General features: G+C 37.2%; 1 protein-coding gene across 1 annotated transcript; it reads left to right on the top strand.

Annotated features, from left to right (window-relative positions):
* Window positions 1-7,410: 7,410 nt before the first annotated feature.
* On the top strand, window positions 7,411-20,967 carry LOC125675552 (uncharacterized). The gene is made up of 9 exons (XM_048913274.2): window positions 7,411-7,982; window positions 8,457-8,961; window positions 9,139-9,248; window positions 9,853-9,964; window positions 10,533-10,633; window positions 15,169-15,218; window positions 18,372-18,449; window positions 19,894-19,975; window positions 20,212-20,967. Exons 2-9 carry the CDS (start codon window positions 8,538-8,540, stop codon window positions 20,419-20,421), a joined length of 1,167 nt encoding a protein of 388 aa, XP_048769231.2. The 5' UTR covers window positions 7,411-7,982; window positions 8,457-8,537; the 3' UTR covers window positions 20,422-20,967.
* Window positions 20,968-21,507: the final 540 nt, after the last annotated feature.

A 21,507-nucleotide genomic window follows, 5' to 3' on the forward strand; every position in this document is an offset into this window, starting at 1 on the left:
TCCCCCCCCCTCTATATCATAAAGATTATAAGACTCTCTTATGGGTAGCCATGAACTATAAGGCAATTCTACCCGAGGGTTGTAAAAAAAAAAAGCGGTAAGCCTCGGGTTTTACCGCCTTTTTTTTTTTTTTTTTTTTTTTTGGAAACCCGAGGGTAGAATTACCTTATATTTCATGGCTACACATGAGAGAGTATATTTTCTCTCATATTTCTAACACAGGTGCTTGGCTTCAGGACCCCCCCCCCCCCCCTCCGAATGATCTCCATGAGTTGATTTAAATTTTCGTTGTTGAAAATCTCTCCGATGCATACATGTCAACAATGTATTGCATACCCTAAAGTCTGAACCCCCTCTAAATAAGTCCTTTAATAAAATACCTTCACTGGTTAATATAACAGTTCTGTTAATAACAACCAATGAGGTGTTGTTTTTTTTAAATATACATGTATATAAAGGGCTTATTTTGGACTTCAGGGGTATGCAAGACATTGTTGACATGATTTAGAGATATTTTCACCCAAAAATTATAATTAAATCAACTCATGTAGGTTATTCGGAAGGGATGGGGGGGGGGGGGGGGGGGTCCTGAACCGAAACACCTGTGATTTCGCCACCACGTTGCTGACAGATAATCGATTGAGTGAAAAGTAATAGAGTTATTCTTCATTGAATAAAAAAAAACCTAGAAATTTCAGTGGCGGATTTAAGGGGGAGGGGCGCAGCTGGCGCCCCCTTAAAATTTTCAAATTTAAGGTAAATCGTGGTATCTTGTTTAGATAAAAGTAAACGATAAAAGAAGCAATAATTTCTTTCACTCACAGAGGAACAAATGACAAACTCTTTATTTACTGAATTACTTTTATTAATAGAACTTATATTTTTTTCAAAAACTCTTAAATTTTGCGTCATTTTATTAATTTCACCTTATCAAAAATGACAGAAATTAGTAAAAATTACTACATAGGACACATATTTCAAGTCTTATAGAATCTGTAAAATCCAGGACTTCAAGGCGGCCCCTAGACCCCCTGCCTCAAAAAAAAAAGTTGCGTAATTTCTGGATCCGCCCCGGGATTTGTACTTTGCTGCACACACATATCGTTTGCAGGAGTGGTTGTAACATCTCTGCATACTTTGTTGGGATAGCTTTGAATGCCTCAGGAGGGATACCGTCTGGACCGGCGGCCTTTCCATTTTTTAATGTCATTATGGCCTTGGTGATTTCTATTCTAGATGGTGGTCCTGTATTGATGCGAAGTTCCTCAGCTGCTGGTGGTATGTTTGCGAGACTAGGTGGTGGTGGTCGATTTAGAACTTCCTTTAAATGCTCTTCTTTCATAGGATATCTGTATCTTACAAGCTTAGATATGATAGAATGATTGATTGTATATTCATTATCAATATCCCGCCCGAGATTGTTACATTCATATATAAACCTCACCATTGCTGGTGAAGGGCTGCATAATTTAAACCTATGCTCGGCGCTTACCTAGGACCTATTCTCCCAGATCCCCACGAGAGTTACCATAAAAAAGGATGGAGTTTTTCTCTATCATAGAGAGTCCCGTGGGGATCCAGGTTAGAATAGGTCCTCAGTACCCTTGCTTGTAAGGGCGACTAAATGGGGCGGTTCTTCGGATGAGACCGCAAAACGAGGTCCCGTGTCACATCAGGTGTATCACGATAAAGATCCCTTCCTGCTCAAAGGCCGTAAGCGCCGATCAAAGGCCTAAATTTTGCAGCCCTTCACCGGCAATGATCATATAACGCGCATGTGCGTGGAATGTGTTTCACTAAATTAAGGAGGCTGCAAAATGTCACATATAGGTAGATTTTGTCGATAAATAGAATCGCATTGAAGCCACAGGTTATATCGCTTGGGTTCGAATTTCAAATTCACTATTAGTAGGACGTCTCCATATGAGTGAAACATTCTCGAGCGAGATGTTAAGCAAGTTACAATCAATCAACCAATCACCATTAGTAGTTCGTCCTTCGATGTTGAAGATGATTATAATATCATCTCTCCTAATTTCTGCGTTTAGTGTTGTGCGTTCGAAGATGGCTGACATGTCCATTCCTTGCATGGAACGTCCTCCCACATTCCGGACAAGTCGGGCGGATGAAGCTGCATGCCGTCGATGATTTTCTCTCCTTTCGCATAGCTCTCTTCTGATTTTCGTCAGGCAGATACAATTCTCCTCATGAAAAGTGAAAATTACGAACAGTGATCAATTTCATAACTCCTATAAGCAATACAAAATAGAGAGTTGGGCAAACACGGACCTTTGGACACACTAAAGGTAGGATCAGGTGCCTGGGAGGAGTAACCATCCCCTGTCGACCTGTCACACCCGTCTTGAGTCCTATATTTTGATCAGGTAAAAGGAGTTATCCGTAGTCAAAATCAATGTGCCAATAACGATCTAAAATCGGTATGAAACACGTTAGACATTATTTGACCCAATGGTAGTATGTATTGGCAAACTATATCGTTATAACGACCATAAAATTTGCGAAATGCTGTCGTTAATCGAGACTAGCTTTGCTCTTATCTTCATGCTAGAGCGACAGGCACTTCGGGCAAGAGCTAGATCTTCCTATGTGTCAGGTTCGATGTGCAAGAACTTGTTGGATACTTTAAGGGAGTCTTTGTCCGCTATTTCTGACCAACTCTTGGGTGTGAGCCATATTCTAGTTCCCCGTACAAGAGCTGTTTCGGGATGTCATCCATTATTCGAACATGACCTGCCCAGCGGAGTTGGCCTGACCGCAACATGGTGTCGATGCTGTACATGTTAGCACGGCTTAAAACTTCAGTATCTGGGATCTTGTCCTGCCATCTGATGCCCACAATTTTCCGTACGTATACTGTGTGGAAGTGGTTTATTTTCTTGGTGTGGTTTATTTTCTTGGTGTGTCTCTGGTATACCGTCCAGGTCTTACTTGCATAGAGTAAGGTTGCCAGTACAACTGCTCTATACACGCTGAACTTTGTCGCTGTGGTAATGCCTCGACGGTCCCATACAGTTTTGTTCAGGCAGCCAAAGGCTGAGCTTGCTTTAGCTATGCCGGAGTCATCAATGTGGACGTTTTTGGATAAGGTGCTTCCAAGGTATGTAAACTTTTCCACAGGGTTGAGGCGCTCCGACTTAATGTAGATGTTCAGGCTTGTTGGAAGATGACCTCAGTTTTCTTAGTGTTTAGCGTCAAACCAAAGTTGTCACAAACATCTGAAAACCTGTTCAGGCTTTGTTGCAAGTCAAGCTCTGTTGAGGCATTAAGGTCGCAATCATCTGCAACGAGGTTTCTCAGTCTTTTGAAGTTAACTTTGATTTTGGCTTTCAGGCACTGCAGGTTGGAGACTCCTCCATCCGTGCGGTACCTGATGCCAATGCCTGGGTCACCGGAGGAGGCATCTGCTAGTATAGCAGTAAACATCATGCTGAACAGCATTGAGGCTAAAACTCAACCTTGCTTGACACCGTTTGTGACCTCAAAGGGAGAAGATTGATTGCCATCATCGCGAACATGGACCTGTATGCCACCATAGAATTGACGTACCATCGTGATGAACCTTGGTGGGCAGTCAAATTTCTCAATGATTAACCATACACCAGTCCTGTTGACGGTACCAAATGCTTTCGCGAGGTCTGCAAATGTTGTGTAGAGGCTGACGTTCTGTTCTTGGCATTTCTCTTGCAGTTGTTTAGCAGCAAAGTTCATGCCCACTCTTCCACGACCTGCGCGAAATCCGCACTGATTTTCAAGGTGGCGAAGAAGTCTGTTCAACTGTTTGCAAGCATCTTTTCAGCGATGGATAAGAGTGAAATTCGTCTGTGGTTGTCGCAGTACTGTATGTTTCTTTTACGTTTGTAGAGGTGAACTATTGAAGCATCCTTTAGGTTTCCTTTGCCCACATTGACTGGAAAAGTTTGGTCAGTTTTTGAATCGTCAAAGGACCTGCGGATTTATAGATCTCGGCTGGAATGGCGTCCGCCCCCAGACATTTGCTTTATAGCCTTTACGGTCTCTGTAGCAGAGGGAGGGTCGTCAGCTGTTGTGTCAGGTGTTGTGTCAGTTGGGGGTCTGAGGTGGGCGATAGATTGACTTGTTTAGAACCGACTCGAAGTGCTCTGCCCACCTATCAAGAATGTCAGGCTTGTCCTTTTCTCTTCAAGCAGATTGCCTATGGCGTCATTAGTTTCAAGGAGATGAAATGAGACAGTTAGACATTATAACTCTCTTTGAAAACCTTGCTTTTGTATGTTTGAAAAAGTTTAAGTCAGAGCCAAAGACGATATCATTTGCGATAAGATCCCCCCCCCCCCCCGAGATTTTGAAGAGACAACCGTGATCCTGTACAGAGGCACTGACTAATAAATTAAGGTTGCCGCAGTGAAGAATATATTCGTTCGTAATATTGTCTGCGCCAGGTGCTTTCCTAAGCTTGAGATGTGGCGGTAATATTGTTATCATGTGACCTAAAAACCAGATGTTCCACTCCACTGCATTCTGCCTCAGTGCGAGTATATATGCAGAACCAATGAGATCTTTGAAGGCTGTTATATGCGTTGTTTTCGATCTGGATGTAAATGTTTTTGTAGAAATATGCTAAGGTGTTTGTGATCCCGTTTGGGTTCGAATGAATTTTACCGGATGACACGCGGATTTCAGGATAAAACTAGATCTTGGGTGCCTTTGCTTTACTAGTCCCCAGAATAGACGCATGTCTAATTCTGCAGCTTCATCTATCTCGCGGTGACCATCCAAAGAAAGGTGTATCCTTTATCGTGGCTATTTCTAGATGCACGTTTAGAACGCTTGTTACCATTTTCCGTGGAAGACTGTATATACAGTTGTTTCTATCTGTCTCCGGACTATGCAGTTTTTCTTGATATATTGATTGGTGAAAAATATTTTCATATTGGTTGAAATGATGTTGTTTGCAAGGGAGATAATATAGTGATGATCTAATTTACGTACAAGTTAATTTTAATTTTTTTCCCCCAATCTTTATAAAACCCGAGAAAACAAAAAGCAATCTCTTATAGAATCTTTCCGGTAGATGGAGAAACGATCTTACGACGCCTTTCCTGAACTTGCCGTTACAAATGTTGGAAAAGTTGCAATTGTTGTGGCTACACTAAAGGGAACTTACATTTTAATTCTTTTATATCTATTTATACTTTACCATATATGCTTGTTAAAACTGGTATATAATTATCACACCCCTTTCCAAATTTATAGCCCGGTCATATAATTAAATTTTAAGGTTCTCTTTCATACATTTTTTAAAAATATAATATCATGTCCTTGTGAATAAAACATTATTCATATTTAGGTGACAATTTCCTCGCCTGAAAGACTCGCTTCTTTCACGCACATGTACTGGAAGATAATGAAAATTTTATATTTTGTGTATAGAAGAAATGTACTTTTGAACTATGTTGTGTAGTATACTTCTTTAACATATAATTGTTCATAAAAACGGAACGCTTTTTTAAATAGCTATACTTGTTTTGCCGTATTCAGTTTAATTTGGTGCAGAGACGACACATGACTTTGCATGTTAAGTGAAGTTGTTTGTCTAGATCGGTTTAAATAGACTATTTAATCTGGACCAAATTAAACTGAATACGGCAAATTAGTGTGTGCGTTAAAGTACAGTTGGTTTAGTTTTAAACTCTTTAAAAATTTGCTCCACGAAAACTTTGTCGCGAGTATTGGGCCATTTTCGACAACTGATGCCGTAAAGTCTGGCCGTTACACAATGTCTGTAATTACACAAGTAAGCATCATTGAACCGTCAATCTTTATTTCTTTGAGCCAAATGACTTAGCCTATCAGAGTATCTAAAGAAGTACAAAAATAATTACTAGTAATCCAGAGTGAAAGAGAAAGTAAACAAATAGGAATTAAAATTACGTTACAAAGTTACTAAGTTTACGTCATACATGGTGTCTGCCTACTTCGATATTTAACAAGCATTCTGAGAGTATTGCATAGCAATACGTAGTCCCCTACCGGAGGCAAAAATTATTGGATCGCAACAATATTCAAAGTTCATTATGAGACCAAGGTTATGGTAAAATGAAAGATTGGGAAACCAAGATAGGAATGGTTAGAAATCAACTACTATTCAGGTACAAAGACTAGACAAGGAAAACTTCAAAATCGATCTGTAACTTGTTATGGCAAAGCAATCATCATGATGTACTGAATATCAAATGAATATCTGCAAGCACATTAAAAAAGTCCAGAAAACTGATAATTCATGTTATTTTTTCAAGTCCAAGTGCCATAACTTAGTGAAAAATCAACGGACCGAGACGACACTCGAACTTGATCTGTAATTTGTTATGGCAAAGCAATGTACCAAATAGATTTAATATCAAAGGAATATCTGTAAGCACATATAAAATAAAGTCTGAAAAACAAATAATTCATCCTATATTTCTAAGTCCAAGGGCCATAACTTAGTGAAAAATCAACGGACCAAGACGAAACTCAAACTTAATCTGTAACTTGTTATGGCAAAGCAATGTACCAAATATCAAATGAATATCTGCAAACACGTAAAAAAAGAAGCTATTTTCTAAGTCCAAGGGCCATAACTTAATGAAAAATCAACGGACCGAGACGAAATTCAAACTTGCTCTGTAACTTGTTATGGCAAAGCAATGTACCAAATATCAAACGAATATCTACAAGCATGTCAAAAAAAGTCCGGAAAACTAATTTGCAGGACTGATGGACAGACAGACAGACGGACGAAGCGCAAACCTAAAGTCCCCTTCGACTTCGTCGGTAGGGGACTAAAAAGATGCTTAAACATCGTGTAGGAACACTCAAAATGTGTCCAAGTTTCATAGGATCGTTGGCATTACTAGTACTTAATGATTGAATTGATTTAAAATGCATCCGACCTAGAATAATAATACTTTATCAAGCTTCATATGCACCTTGTTCAATTTAAGAGGAAATGACTATCGTTGCCATTATTTGTAAAGATAAAAAGGCAAGACATTGAGAGAGAGAGAGAGAGAGAGAGAGAGAGAGAGAGAGAGAGAGAGAGAGACCAACAATACTCAACATCCAAAGTGTCAGATCTGATTCTAGATACGATATCAAATAAATAAGGATTAAAAACTACTAAAAACGACCATATTCGATTGTCAAATTTTCTGGAAAAAGAAACAATGTAGCACTAAATCTAACTTACAAAGGCCAGGGGGAAATAGGTTGTCTACATATTATTGAACCCTGACGATTTCAATATGAAGGCACCCTGTCTCTCTCCCCCCCCCCCCCTCCCTGCTTTTTGCTAGTCATTTGTTATTGATTTGCTACCTCACATTAAGTGCGAGGACTTGTGAAGATGGTGTTAATTTGTCTCTTTTTTTTAATTAAATTTATTTCTATGTAAATACCCCTTCTCTCTCTCTCTCTGCATAAAACTCTAGATTCCAACAATATTCTATAACCGAAAGTGTAAATTCAAGGTCAAAATCCTTTTTTTGCACTAAAATGACCAACGATAAGAATAGTATATTGAAAAATTCAGAACAGCCTGTCCCTCCCTCGGGACGCACGAAAGCGTTTTAATTACAGGTAAGAGGGCTAAAAAGGGATGTTAAAGGAATCCATAAAGCTAACGCTAAACTTAAATCTACACTGATTCTACTAATGTAATTTAGATTACACGTTCATTGTTTTTGATTTGCTATTCAATATGATATCTATGGAGTACATTAGGGCACGTCCTATTCGTCCATCAATTTCAGGGGATAGAGGATATATTAGCGCGTGAGAAAAATCTAGTGTTTTAAAGAGGAAGTAATTAGGCAATATCAAAAAGACCAGGACATGTTTGTAAAATGCCTGAAGGAGTCGATAGGTAAGTACCACATTAGCGGAGAAAGCTTTGTAAAGATACGTGGACTGAATTAAACTCGGGATACAGATAAACTCGACTGGTAAGTAGGACAATGTACACCATCTTCTTTAAAGCAACACAGTCTGGTCATTATAAAATTTCAATTTCAATCAAGAGTACATTTAGTTTCCGTGTTAAAGGGAACATTCTGATATAAATATATTCAAATCTTATTTCATGCATTCGAGTTAATTATGATAAATTTGAATTTTAATGTTTGATATGTATATGATGCTGTTCTGTCATAATGCATCTCTCTCTCTCTCTCTCTCTCTCTCTCTCTCTCTCTCTCTCTCTCTCTCTCTCTCTCTCTCTCTCTCCGTTGGCGGACCTAGAGAGGTGGGAAAAGGCCCTCGCTGGTCTGTCCCAATATTTTTCAGATAGCCAAATTTCAGCAGCTAAGGTCGCAACCACCCCTTTAAAAATTAATATTTTTCTGGATCCACCAATATTTTTTTAAATATAAACGATGGAGATAACTATAGCCTGATTGAGTGATTCATTTACCTTACAGCAGTTATAGATAATAATAAATTTGCAACAAGTGATTGGATCAAAGAATGATATAACACTGTAGTTCTGTAGTGAATCGAACATGGAAGAGGAACATGGCTACTTGAAAGTGGAGCGCGATTCCACACACCAATCGACATATGAAGGAGCGGTAGACACTGTCTCTTCAACTCTCACATACACGAGACACACAATGGACACGAAGACATTGTATACAAGAAAACATGGATTGAACAAAAACGTGTTCCGTGGTTCATCTAGAGTTTCCGGAAGTGAACCGGTAGAACATGATGAGGAAGGGGAGGGAGTTCAATTAAAGGAACACCCCTCTAATTACTATTTGGGTTCCGAGAGTTCTGGATACGCCGAATCCTGGGACAGCAAACGAGATCACCCAGTGCTGGACCAACTCCCCCATGATCCTGATAGTGTAATGAGGTCTTTCATTCTCCGATCATCTAGTAGTAACTCATCTAGCCAGATTTCCGATTTGTTCACGTCGGAATGTGAGTACCATAAAAAGAAAGAGTGATTCGGGAATACATAATTTATTGCATAGATCCTACAACATATAAAAATATACCCTGACTAGAATTAAGGTCATGGGGATTTTTTTATCTTTACTGACGATGAAAAATATTTAGATCTGCAAAAATAAAACTTTAGAGATTATCTTCCTATAGGTTCAACATGCAAGATGTTCAGAGAGACATGTCCATCGCAAGAAACTATAGATTTCTGGAACGAGGTGGAAGCCAGTGGAAATAACAGAAAAACGAACTGCCATTCCAAAGTATTTTGTTCATCGTTCGTTAGATTCAGGAAATAAGAAATAACTATTGTTCATAAAAACAAACAGCCATTTAAAGATATTTAGATTCGGGTGTGTTTTGATGTATATCTTCAAAATGTTGATGATGTTGTAGGCCAACAATATCAGTATGATATCATACTGCTTAAACACCAGTCACGTGGTCGCGTTGGCTCAGTGGATAGCGTGTTCTCTTCGTGATCGCGGGAGGGTTCGAACCCCGCTCGTGTCGAACCGCGGCGGTTAATCAAACTGTAGAAGCGAAAGTCGCGGGTCTTTCAGATGAAATCTTATAGAAACGGATATTCCTTGTTGAGTCAGGCGTTGGCACGTTAAAGAACCCTCACTGCTACAGCATCGAGCGTCATAGGTTTAAATGATGTTGATGCAAGCATTACACGATTCCCATTGGACATCTATCATGCTACAACAAGAAACGGTTTGCAGACATTTCTTACCGCATCAGCGCGCGTTTAAAAAAAAAGAAAAAAAGAATCATTTTAAAAATATCTATCGGCAGACTTCAAAAGCAAGGAACATTGTAGATGAGGAAATAAGAAAATAAATTCTTGTTTTGATATTTTAGTTTTGGATAAAGTTCTACGAGAAACTGAAAGAAAAATTTCCCTTGGAAGAGGGGCTAAACAGCAGGCAGACTAAATACTTACTGAAGACCCTCCTGGGGGTAGACGGGGCAGGTAATGTATTGTAGTTAAGGAAATACTTACTGAAGACACTCCTGGGGGTATAGGCGGGACAGGTAATTTATCGTAGTCAAGGTAAAAGTAGTAGATAATTCTTTAAATTTAATGTACCGTTGATCATTTAGTTTTTTCCCGACGATCAGTTGTATTTCTTCCGTGACAAAGTGCTGCGATTATCTACAATGAGCACTCGAGGTTTTTTTTTTTTTTTTTTTTTTTTTTTTTTTTTTTTTTTAATAAGCAGTGGAAACCCATCCCAAACTGCCGGGTTCTTTGAATGTTCATTTCTAATAGGTGTGACACGTACATGTTTACTACTAATAAGCAATCTTTATTTTGAGTGAGATACGGAAAATATTACTTCGTTTATAATGGTGACTAATTGAAGGAAGAACAGTTTTGCTTTGCTGAGTTGTTATATAGCAATCATACAATTTTACACATTAGGTGAAGAGACACGTTTTGTTAAATGGGAAACTACATTCTCTGCATACTAGAAAATAATGACGAAGAAATAACCAGGAAATGTAAGATGTATACACTAACGCTGACGATGTTTTAGATGATAGGGAGGTCAGCTTGTCAAACTTTCTGAAGATTGTGAGGTTCTTTGGGCCGGTGAAGACAAACGGCGAATCTGGAAAATGCTGCTTTGTGGATCATGTAAGAAAAGAAATTTTTAAAAATAAACTTAGGATGAAAATTGTCAATATTCAGAAATAATTTCCCGATATGTCTATATTGTCAACTAAAACAGGTGTACCAGGTCTCACATATACCACAGGGTGTTTTTTTTTTTTACCATCTATTCTACTAGTGAACACTTTTTATAGACCTGAACGCGTATTGAACATGATCTCTTTTTGAAATAAAGAAAATTGAATCTTTCTTTGAATCTTTGAAACTTTTACAGTTTTACAGGGATCCAGAAAGGCTGTTCTTATATATATATATACGCTTTCACATATTTTGCCTCTGATTTTTACAATCATGATGGCCAAACATAAATCGTTTCGTAAGCTCTAGTTGTTTAATTTATTCAATCATTCAATAATCAATTATTGAATTTGCTCGGTCAATACAATGCTTTAACTACACTCCAAGTACAGTACTCACCTCGTCCAATTATGGGGTTGATGCATATTGTATTTCTCAGGTTGCTAAACATCGTAGTACCCCCCATCCCCACCAAATCATTATTTGTGTAATATTTACATTTCCTTTGTTTTTGTCTTTGATTGTAATGAAAGCCATTTCCTCATGAATGCACTGAAGTTGTGAAAAATGCGTACATTGTATATAGATTCTGATGAATATAGACTCGTACGTCTATTTTAATGGCTGGAACCGACAGAAATGAAAGTGAGATATATAGATTTATATACCTGAAGGTGTGAACTGAAATTTCATGAAAGATATCCAAATTTTCTACGGCTAGGGGGTCATTTTTCGATGTCGAAAAATGACCCCGGTCATTATTCTATGCGAGTCCAAATTTGCCTCTACACCGGCGTGAGGTCATGCTCCATTATTTACAAAAAATTAAATTTATTTTTAAAATATAACAGCGTATTCACCTGAAAAGTTATCAATTGTAAAATATACATACAGAATTTTTTTAAAAAAAACTACTACTTATTTTGAATTACAAAAACCTGTTTATGGGGATCATCAAACTTTGAAAACGTACTTTGACGCGAATCATACCTTGTTAGGTGAATAACAGTTAGAACACGGCAGACGTCCGGAAAACGATCATGAAAATCTACGAAAATTGGTACATTTCCATTGCAGTATATCAATATGCGACGTAGGTAATATGAGTAGTATATTTTTTCTTGTCTGTGTAATCTCGTGAAAAAGTGAACAGTCTATTGTGTCCTATGGTCAATTCAGGTGAGACAACATCAACTATTACCGCAGGAAACAAAACATATCCGATTATCATCTTTTGTCTAATTGTTCTAAAGAACGGTCCATCTCAAATGGTACTGACTAAAACCCGGTCTCGGTCCCGGTCTTCGGTCTCGGTCCCGTGACTAAAACCCGGTCTTCGGTCCCGGTCCCAGATTTTTTTATTCGATAAAAACAGAATACATCAGAATATTTTAGCCCCAATTTCTCGTTAATTTAGAAGTGACATATCATGCCTGCATTCTGATAGTTGATTGATAATATTATTGTCGTCTTTCGTAAAATAATATGTGAAAACTCCGGGACCGGTGGGACCGAGAAGTAAAAACAGTGCTAAAAGCCGGTCCCGGTCTCGATGTTTTTTATTTTTCTAAATAGCCGCTTTAATCTACCTTTTTATGAGAAAAAGATAAGAGTGTTATATTCAATGACATTCCTTTGTATGCACATGTATGTTTCTGATTTATTGTATGTTTGTGCTTTATTCCAATTTTCCTTTTTAATGTCAAAATCGAACTCAACTACGTGATTTTTCTCTCCCAAATGAACGCGTTACCATACATTTTCATAAAAAGATAAGGGTGTAGAAGAGAAATGATATATATGTACTTATCCTGGTGTATTTGTTTGTAATTTACTGTTGGATGTAGTATTTACAAAGTCTTTTTTATATTTCATTTAGGTCAAACACCTGACCACACGATTGATAAAATTTTCAAATTCAATGTTGGTGTATTCCGAACCGGGTCTCTGTATATGTACATGTATTCTCTCTCTCTCTCTCTCTCTCTCTCTCTCTCTCTCTCTCTCTCTCTCTCTCTCTCTCTCTCTCTCTCATTTACGAGTGTATCGTGAGAATCGCATTAATTTGTTAAATTATGATGTTATATTAGTTGTTTTAATCAGGGAAGAAAAGCCTCTATGTAAATATTAGAATAATACGTGCAAGATATGAGTCCAGAATGTACGATGTATGAAGTACTTTAAAAAATTATGTTCATAAGTGAAATGAAAAAAAAAAAAAACCAAAACAAATATTGTTCTTAAATTTTATTATGATTATTGAAATATGATGAATAATTGTTGTTGATAGCGAAACAAAATTAATGTGGGCTCTAGTCAACAATCCCTCCCCCGCCCCTTTCCAGAAAGATTCTGAATACAAGAATGATGCTTTTGAAAAGCAAATGTTATACCGCCGTAATCGGATATTCGGGGCGCATTTATATAGTTTGTCAGCAAAAACTTGAACCTTCGGCATAACTTTTGAATGCATGTTGATAGGGTTTTCATGTGTACTCCTTGTGACAAGACCTTTCTTTACATGCAAGTCTTCACTTTTCAAATTTGACCTACTTTTGAAATTTTTTAGCTTTAGCCATAACTCTTGAATGGTTAGTAAAAATACACGAGGGTATAGAATGCTTCACGCAGGCATACTTTTCATGAAGCGCTAACAGTAGGCCTATTTGTATTTTCAAAACTGAAATTTATTTCTTAAATAAATTTACATGTATGTCTTGCATATTTATAAATGTAGATTTCATTGTTTGTAAATTTATCAGTTTATGTCATGCACTTTGAAATATAAGATATTTTGAAAATAGGAAACCAACAGTTTTTGTGCAGCATAATTAATACATATATGTTTGCACATATACGTATATAACTATTCACAATGAATATAGTTACCACATAATATTACAGTAAAACATACCATAGAGTATTTGAAGATCATCTAAAGTCAGAGGGTATCTTCTGTATAAGTATACAGAATCTGACATTTTTGGTAAGCATGTGCTCTATGTATGACACACTTTTATAGATACTATAAATATATTAGGTGGACCTTTTTAAAAGCATTGTATCTAAAAGAACCACAACTGAAAAAAAAAGAAGAAAACTAAGTATGAAATAAGAAAGAAAAAAATATTTTATAGTTATTATTTATTGGTTATATATATACAACTATACCCATATAAAGAGATCGGGTTCGGAATACCAAACATGAAGCTTTGAAAACTGATTTTGACAGGAATAGAAGAAAAAAATAAATGAACAAATAAACTAACTGTAAATTACAAACAAATACACCAGGATAAGTACATATATATTATTTTCCTTCTACATCCTTATCTTCTAATGAAAAGGTAGTGTAACGCGATCATTTGGGACAAAATGTCACGTACATGTACATGTAGTTGAGTTCGATTCTGACATAAATACATGTATAAAGAATATTGGAATAAAAAACCTATACACACAATAAATCAGAAATATATGTATACAAAGGGATGCCATTGAGTATCACGTCCTTATATTTTTTTTTTATGAAAAGGTTGATTAAAGCGGCTATTGAGGAAAAATGTCGAGACCGGGACCGGCTTTTAGCACTGTTTTTATTTCTCGGTCCCACCGGTCCCGGAGTTTTCACATATTATTTTACAAAAAAAAGAAGAAAAAAAAGAAAAGAAAATAATATGATCAATTTACTATCAGAATGTAGGCATGAGATGTCATACCTAAGTTATTGAGAAATGGGGCTCAAATATCCTGATATATTCTGTTCTTATTGAATAAAAGTATCTGGGACCGGGACCGAAGACAGGGTTTTAGTCACGGGACCGAGACCGAAGACCGGGACCGAGACCGAAAACCGGGACCGAGACTAGGTTTTAGTCAGTACCATATCAAATAGTTTAAATGCATGCTTTTATTTTGGTATATATATCAGATATGCGTTTCTGCGTAGGACCAGAATACCGAATCTAGCCTTTGCGTTGGAGCGTCACTCTTTCGTGTTTTTAAATCAGCTTATTGATCCAGATATGTCCTCGTCTTTTTGTCTTTGCCTAATTACTTCCTCGGTTTTGTTTTGATGTTTTTTCGCCACGTTCAACAATTTTTCAGTTATATAGTGGCGCCCAGTTTTCGTTGGTGGAAGAGAGAACCCAGATACAATTATTTGTAACTGGGAAAAGACCACCGACCTTCCGTAGGTAAACTGGGAAACTTTCTCACTTTCAGGCGCGAGCGGGATTCGAACCCTCGCCAACCAGAGGTGCAATGTTCTGACCACTCGGCCACGGAGGCCCCTTACTTCCTCGTTAACACACTGTAGATTTATCTACTGTGCCAATATTCGCTGCCCCTTGATATGTTTGTATTTTGTGCGTGCGTATGTTTGTATACATTATGTATATATAAGTAAACCATTTGTTAAAAAAAAAGACTTGTATAGACATTGAATGTTAATCACTGACTTATGATTATTTTTGCATAAGCTGCACATGATCGTGACGAAATCATTGAAGAAAGAGACACACAGAGATAGGTTAGTGTTTCACGTTCATTTTGGAGAATAAGCTTGAAAAATATTTAATTTGAATATCGGAAATGGTCAACGATTTCCATGTCTTTCCAAGTGGAAAAGGACTAAAAATAAATTAAAAATAGTATCAACCAATCCCTTTTTAGCTCGCGTGAGCTGAAATCTCAAGTGAACTTTTCTTATCACTTATTTCCGGCGTCTGTCTGTCTGTAAACTGTTTACATTTATCGACTTCTTCTCCTGAACCGCTGGTCCAATTTCAGCCAACCTTGACACACAGCACCCTTGGGTGAAGGGCATTCAAGTGTGTTTAAATGAATGGCCAGATCCACTGGGCAGGAACGTTGAAATTTACATGAACTCTTCCTGACAGAGTGCAGATTCAAGTTGGCTAAAAGCATGACCCTCAAGGGTAGAGTAGGGTCACAATAGGGGATCAAAGTTTTAGATGCGAATATATAGGGACAGTTTTAACAATCTTCTCCTCAAAAACCACTGGGTCAAAAAAGTGGAAATTTAAATGAAAGCTTCCTGACATAGAGTAGATTCCATTTTGTTCAAATCATGGTTCCCAGGGGTAGGATGGGGCTACAATAGGGATCAAAGTTTTGTATGCTGATATATACATGTATATTATAAAGGGAAAATCTTTTAAAATATCGCTTGAACTATTTAAGCTACCGTTAGGGCTATCATATTTTGTATATACATTCCTTACAGTAAGTTCCAACGGTGTGTGATCTTGACCTCGACGTTTAATGTACTTTTAATAAAACTCTGACCTATTTAATATGTCCTGAACTATTTAAGGTAGATCTTTGATATCTTGTATATAAATTTCTTATGGCAAGACCTTGTATTTGATATCACCTTGTAACTTTGAACTGGGAGTTAGATCGACGTTTAAGAAAACATAACCTATAAAGTAAAGTTTTAGGTGGGGCTTTCATATTTTGTATGTAGGTTCGTTATGGCAAGACATTGTGACTTAATAGTGTTTGATGTTTGACATTAGGGTTTGACTTACTTAAAAACCCCATGACCTATTCAATATATTCTGAACTAATTATGATAGGGCTTTCATAATTCTTACATAGATTCACTATGACAAGACCTTATTATACTTTGGTGGTTACTTGTGTCACTATGACAAGACCTTATTATACTTTGGTGGTTACCTGTGTCACTATGACAAGACCTTATTATACTTTGGTGGTTACCTGTGTCACTATGACAAGACCTTATTATACTTTGATGATTACCTGTGAACAACGGCAGGTCCAAGGTGGCTAAGGTGAGCGATGTGGTCCATGGGCCTCTTGTTTTGTGCATTTATTGTGCTTTTGGTATTTTGTTTTTAGACAGTCTTACTAGTACAAATCTGCAATTAATTGACAGAAATACCACTTTTATACCATCATGACGATAATAATTTGCAAATTTGAATGAGTGGAAAATGAAGACAACACGAAATATTGATTGAATTTAGTTCACCAGAGTTAAAGACTCTAATGCGCTTCTCAGATCAATGTTTGTCCACTGTCTGCATGCCGGTTTGGTGTAAACTTTTCATATCTTCCCAAGAACCATTGAGCCAATTTCAATTTAACATAGCAAAACATTATCTGGCTAAGAGAATTAAAGTTTGTTCAAATAAAAACAGATGTTCCTTTCTAGGCGAAATAATTCTAAGAGTATTGAAAAAAGAATATGCTGACTAAAAAGAGAAATAATCAAGATTCAACGTTGTTCAAACCTTGAGCCCTTAGTTTTGTTTAATACTAGGTATATCATCAAAATGCTTCTTTAGAACCAGATGAATACAATTTCATCAAATTAGTACACAAGCATCCTCGTAAAGTGTAGATTAAGTTTGTTCAAAACATGACCGCTTGGGTTATGGCTAGCTGCAATAATGTAGCCCTATCCAATTTTTTTTAAATTCTGACGTTTTCGGGATAGGGCTACAATTCCATAGGATCTCCGTAATGATGCAAAATAATTTTATGAATAACCGATAATAAACTCTGTGTATTAGTCCCAAATGTTGTTTACACCAAAAGGAGTACCAACTTTGTGCTCGGACATGTCTAATAAAGGTGTTTTTCATTAAATACAATGTACAGCATGCAAAATTCTTCGTCTGCTCCACCATGCTTGTTATCGCGGGATCTCGTAGGTGGATCTAATGAAAACCCTAAACATTGACAATCAGCGCGAAAATGTAGTTGCTCGAGCCACTTCGACAAAGAAAGGAAAATCATATTGTTGCAGAAAGAATTTACACTCTGCTGTTCGGTTTTTAACTTGATATTAAATTCAAACCTTTTCAATACCGACGAAATAGCTTTCGCCTCCATACTTGTCCATTGATGTAAATACTACCTTATATGGCATATGCAAATGACTTGACAATCGGAAGTTTATACTTCAGTATATCAAACATGGCGCACAAATATGTATCGAGAAATTGGAATTTATCGAAATTGTTGAAAACGGTAGAATAGAGCCTCACAAATCTTAAGTTGCAGGTTGTAAATTTATATATTGACTAAGAAACATAGAATATCATTTTATTTACGTAAAGAAAGTCAGGAAATGTTTAGAATGAGCGCAAATGTTGCAGGAGTGAATCACTCCCGCATTTGCACCATTACGGAGATCCTAAGGAGTTTTAGCCCTCTCCCTAAAAATAAATAATAAAAAAAAAAAATATCAGAGAGGGTTACATTATTGCAGCTAGGGTTATGGCATGACCAAAAATTGGGATAGATCTAAAGTTGTACGTTCGAATACATTTGGAAAATTCATCGAAGCTCTTCTTCTCAGGAACCACAAAGGTAAAATTGATCAAATTGTTATGCAATCATCCTCATTTTATGTAGTTTCTTATTCAAGTCGCATCAAATCATACCTCCAAGACAAAGTCTGTACAGGAATAAGATTATAAAGGTTTACATGGGAAACTGCAACTTGTGAGGGAAGCGATGTGACCCACGAACCGTTTGTTTGATGTACATTCCCTGGGCTTACATAACTTTTCCACAGTTATCTCTAAGTGATATCTCTTATGATAATCGCTGTAAACTAGTGAGCGTTCTCTTGTGATAGTTTGGACTTTATAATGCTTTAATTCATTTTGTACTTTCACCCCAGCTGGTTTGCTGGTGAGATGACAAGAACTGAGGCTGAAGGTCTACTTATGAAGCAAAAGGACGGTACATACCTCGTCAGGTAAATAGTGTTGACATCGGAGAGGGTGTAGGAGGTCAATTTGTGAATATTTTTCAACTTGAGAATCCATGAAAAAATAATCCAAAAACTCACCAAACGTATGTTTTGCAACCATTTTATCATTCAATGAATACATTCAGCTTCTCCATCGTCAACTTCTCATATTTATGTAGCAACATTCCATTATCACCTGCATATGGTGTTTATATCTCTCAACTGATTCGATACGCAAGAGCTTGTTCTGCGAATGATCAATTTTTAAATCGATGCAGGCTACTGACAAACAAGTTCATGTTACAGGGGTTTCAACAGTCTCGATTGAAGTCAACATTTCGCAATTTATTTGGTCGTTATAACGATCTAGTTTGCCAATACAACCTGTCTGTAGGTCAGAGGCTGTCTGACGTGTTTCTGACCAATTGTTAGGCCGTTCTTGTCACTCTGATTTTACTACGAATTGCTCCGTTTGTCGGATCGGGATATAGGGCTCAAGGAGGGTCTGATTGTTCAAGAGGGGATGCTTACTCCTTTTAGACACCTGATCCCACCTCTGGTATATTCAGGGGTCTGTGTTTGCCCAACTCTCTATTTTGTATTTCTTATAGGAGTTATGGGATCACAGTTTGTTGTATTCACCTTTCATTCACCGCTTTCAAACTGCTTCCAACGAGCAACAGATATGTAACGATTTCATGATTCCTCTAGTACACCTCTGATCCAACTACGCAATGTTGTGTAACGTTGGTTTTAAGTGAATTGGTGGTGGTGCAACGTTGACCAAACACAGTTTAATGTTGACTGAAGATGTCAAATTTTTACGCCCTAACGATCTGTCCTCGTGGGCCTCTGTTTTTTGCGGTCCCACTTAGTTGCCTCTTACGACAAGCAAGGCGTAGTGAGGACCTATTCTAACCCGGATCCCCACGGGATGAAACAAAGCTGAAGAGTGACAGTTGTGTGTATTGTATAAAGAACAAATACATTGTCTTCATGCAGATCTTAAGAAATACCTGACTGCAGGGAAACACTTACCACCCTTGAAAGGCCTTATCTATAGATTATTGAAATTCAGTTGTATTCAGCAATTTTCCTGCTTTATTTAAGAATATTAGAAAAATATCGATACACTAGATTTTGGAGAAATGTTTTCCTATGAATGAAATATGTGAATCAAAACTACATTTTGGAATGCCAAAACAAACGTTATTTTGACATTGTTGTGATATTGAACCATATTCGTATAATCAAAGTACCTGTCATGTCTAATAGATACACCTCGAAATAAGGACCCAAATGACAAAAATTCATTATTCTGAGAGGGAGAGAGATGCTACTGACATTTTGTAATTATTTCACTGCTAAATTATGTTTAAAACCATTCACATACATTGCCAAATAATCTTAATTAGATTAACTAAAGTAACTAATTAATGTCTCCCAATAGGATGAGTCAGAGTGGATCGGATAACGGCGACTTCGTGGTTTCTGTGAAGCATGACAATGAATGTCATCATTTTGCAATTGAGGTAAGTGAATTTGATAAAGACCTAATAGTTGTTTTCAAAGTTGCCTTGATGACCCATCGTTCAAACAGGTGTTTTGTACTCACTCATGACAACTTTACGAAGTGAGCCACTACCTTCAAATGAGAGTAAACGACGTCTATTTTCAGTAGAGACCGGTTACAGGTTTTGCACATAAACGAAATATACATTGATGTATCGGTATTTTGTTAATATCGGGAGGTTGTCTTTCCCCCCAGGGTAATCCACTAGAATCTTCCAGAAGTCCCACCCTAAACTGTCACCTGACCTTCCTGGGTAGGACTTATAGAAGTCTTCCAGAGGCCATTGAGGACCTACAGACCACCCCTCTGCAGGAAGAAGAGAATGAGGAGGATATTTGGTGTACAAGAATGTGTCCCAGTCTGCCATTGAACAGCATCGTTACACCGTATAAACGAACTAAATGAAGAAAATCAAAACACGGCCGTCTCAAGCAATTCAAGAATTCTAAAAGGCAGTTTGGGATTTCCACATTATTTTCATGTTTAAGCACAGACAGGAAATCAAGTTCTCAAGGAAGTATTTTTTTAATGTCATAAGAGTTAATGGTAAGAGTTATACATATGAGGATATTCGGCACCCACTTGATAAAAAGAAGTCAGGTACATTATTGGTATTTGATATATACAATTTTTTTGTTTCCGTCATTTTTGCGGCTGGTTGGAATTCCTCAACCTTTATCGAAGTAGACATTTTTGTGCTGTGCTTTGATTTTTAAGACTGCGTTTATATTCAATCTTTAGTAAAAAGGAAACCCTTGTACATGTATAGAGGCTAAAGAAGAATTCGTGAGAAGTATGATAATGGGAATGAAATCAATCATCACGAGGATACAATAAACAATTACAGCGAAAACTCGATAATGAATGAAATTGTAGACAAAACTATTTTGATATGCATATACATGTATTGAGATCTGACGATAAACTTTTAATAAAATAATAGTTATGTATGTTAAGATTGTCACTTCTATTCAAACATATTTATAGCTATTATCTAAAGCGTTCGCTTCGTGAACAGAGGGTCTTTGGTTCGTGCCTTGCCCGTATCAAGCTAATGAAAAATAGGTAGCCATTGCTTCTTCGTCAGACGCTCGGCATCAAGAAATGAAAGATAACTCCCATAAGCAATAAAAAATAGATATAGTTGGACAAACACGGACCCTTGGACACACCAGTGGAGATCAGGTGCCTAGGAGGAGTAAGCATCCCCTGTCGACCGGTCACACCCGCCGTGAGCCCTATATCCTGATCAGGTAAACGGAGTTATCCGTAGTGAAAATCAGTGTGCCAAGAACGGCCTAACAATCGGTATGAAACACGTCAGACAGCATTTTACCCAATGATAGATATATAGTTATTGTGAATAATAGGCTTGAAAGTTCCCATTGATTTCTATGGCATTTAATCAGCGTCTGTCGTGCATTAACAATTGAACCCTTTTATCTTTAGAGAACTGCCATTATGAGTCTTTTCAAAATTTTAAACACGGCC

Source organism: Ostrea edulis, chromosome 3 (genome assembly GCF_947568905.1).
Source record: "Ostrea edulis chromosome 3, xbOstEdul1.1, whole genome shotgun sequence".
NCBI lineage: Eukaryota > Metazoa > Mollusca > Bivalvia > Ostreida > Ostreidae > Ostrea > Ostrea edulis.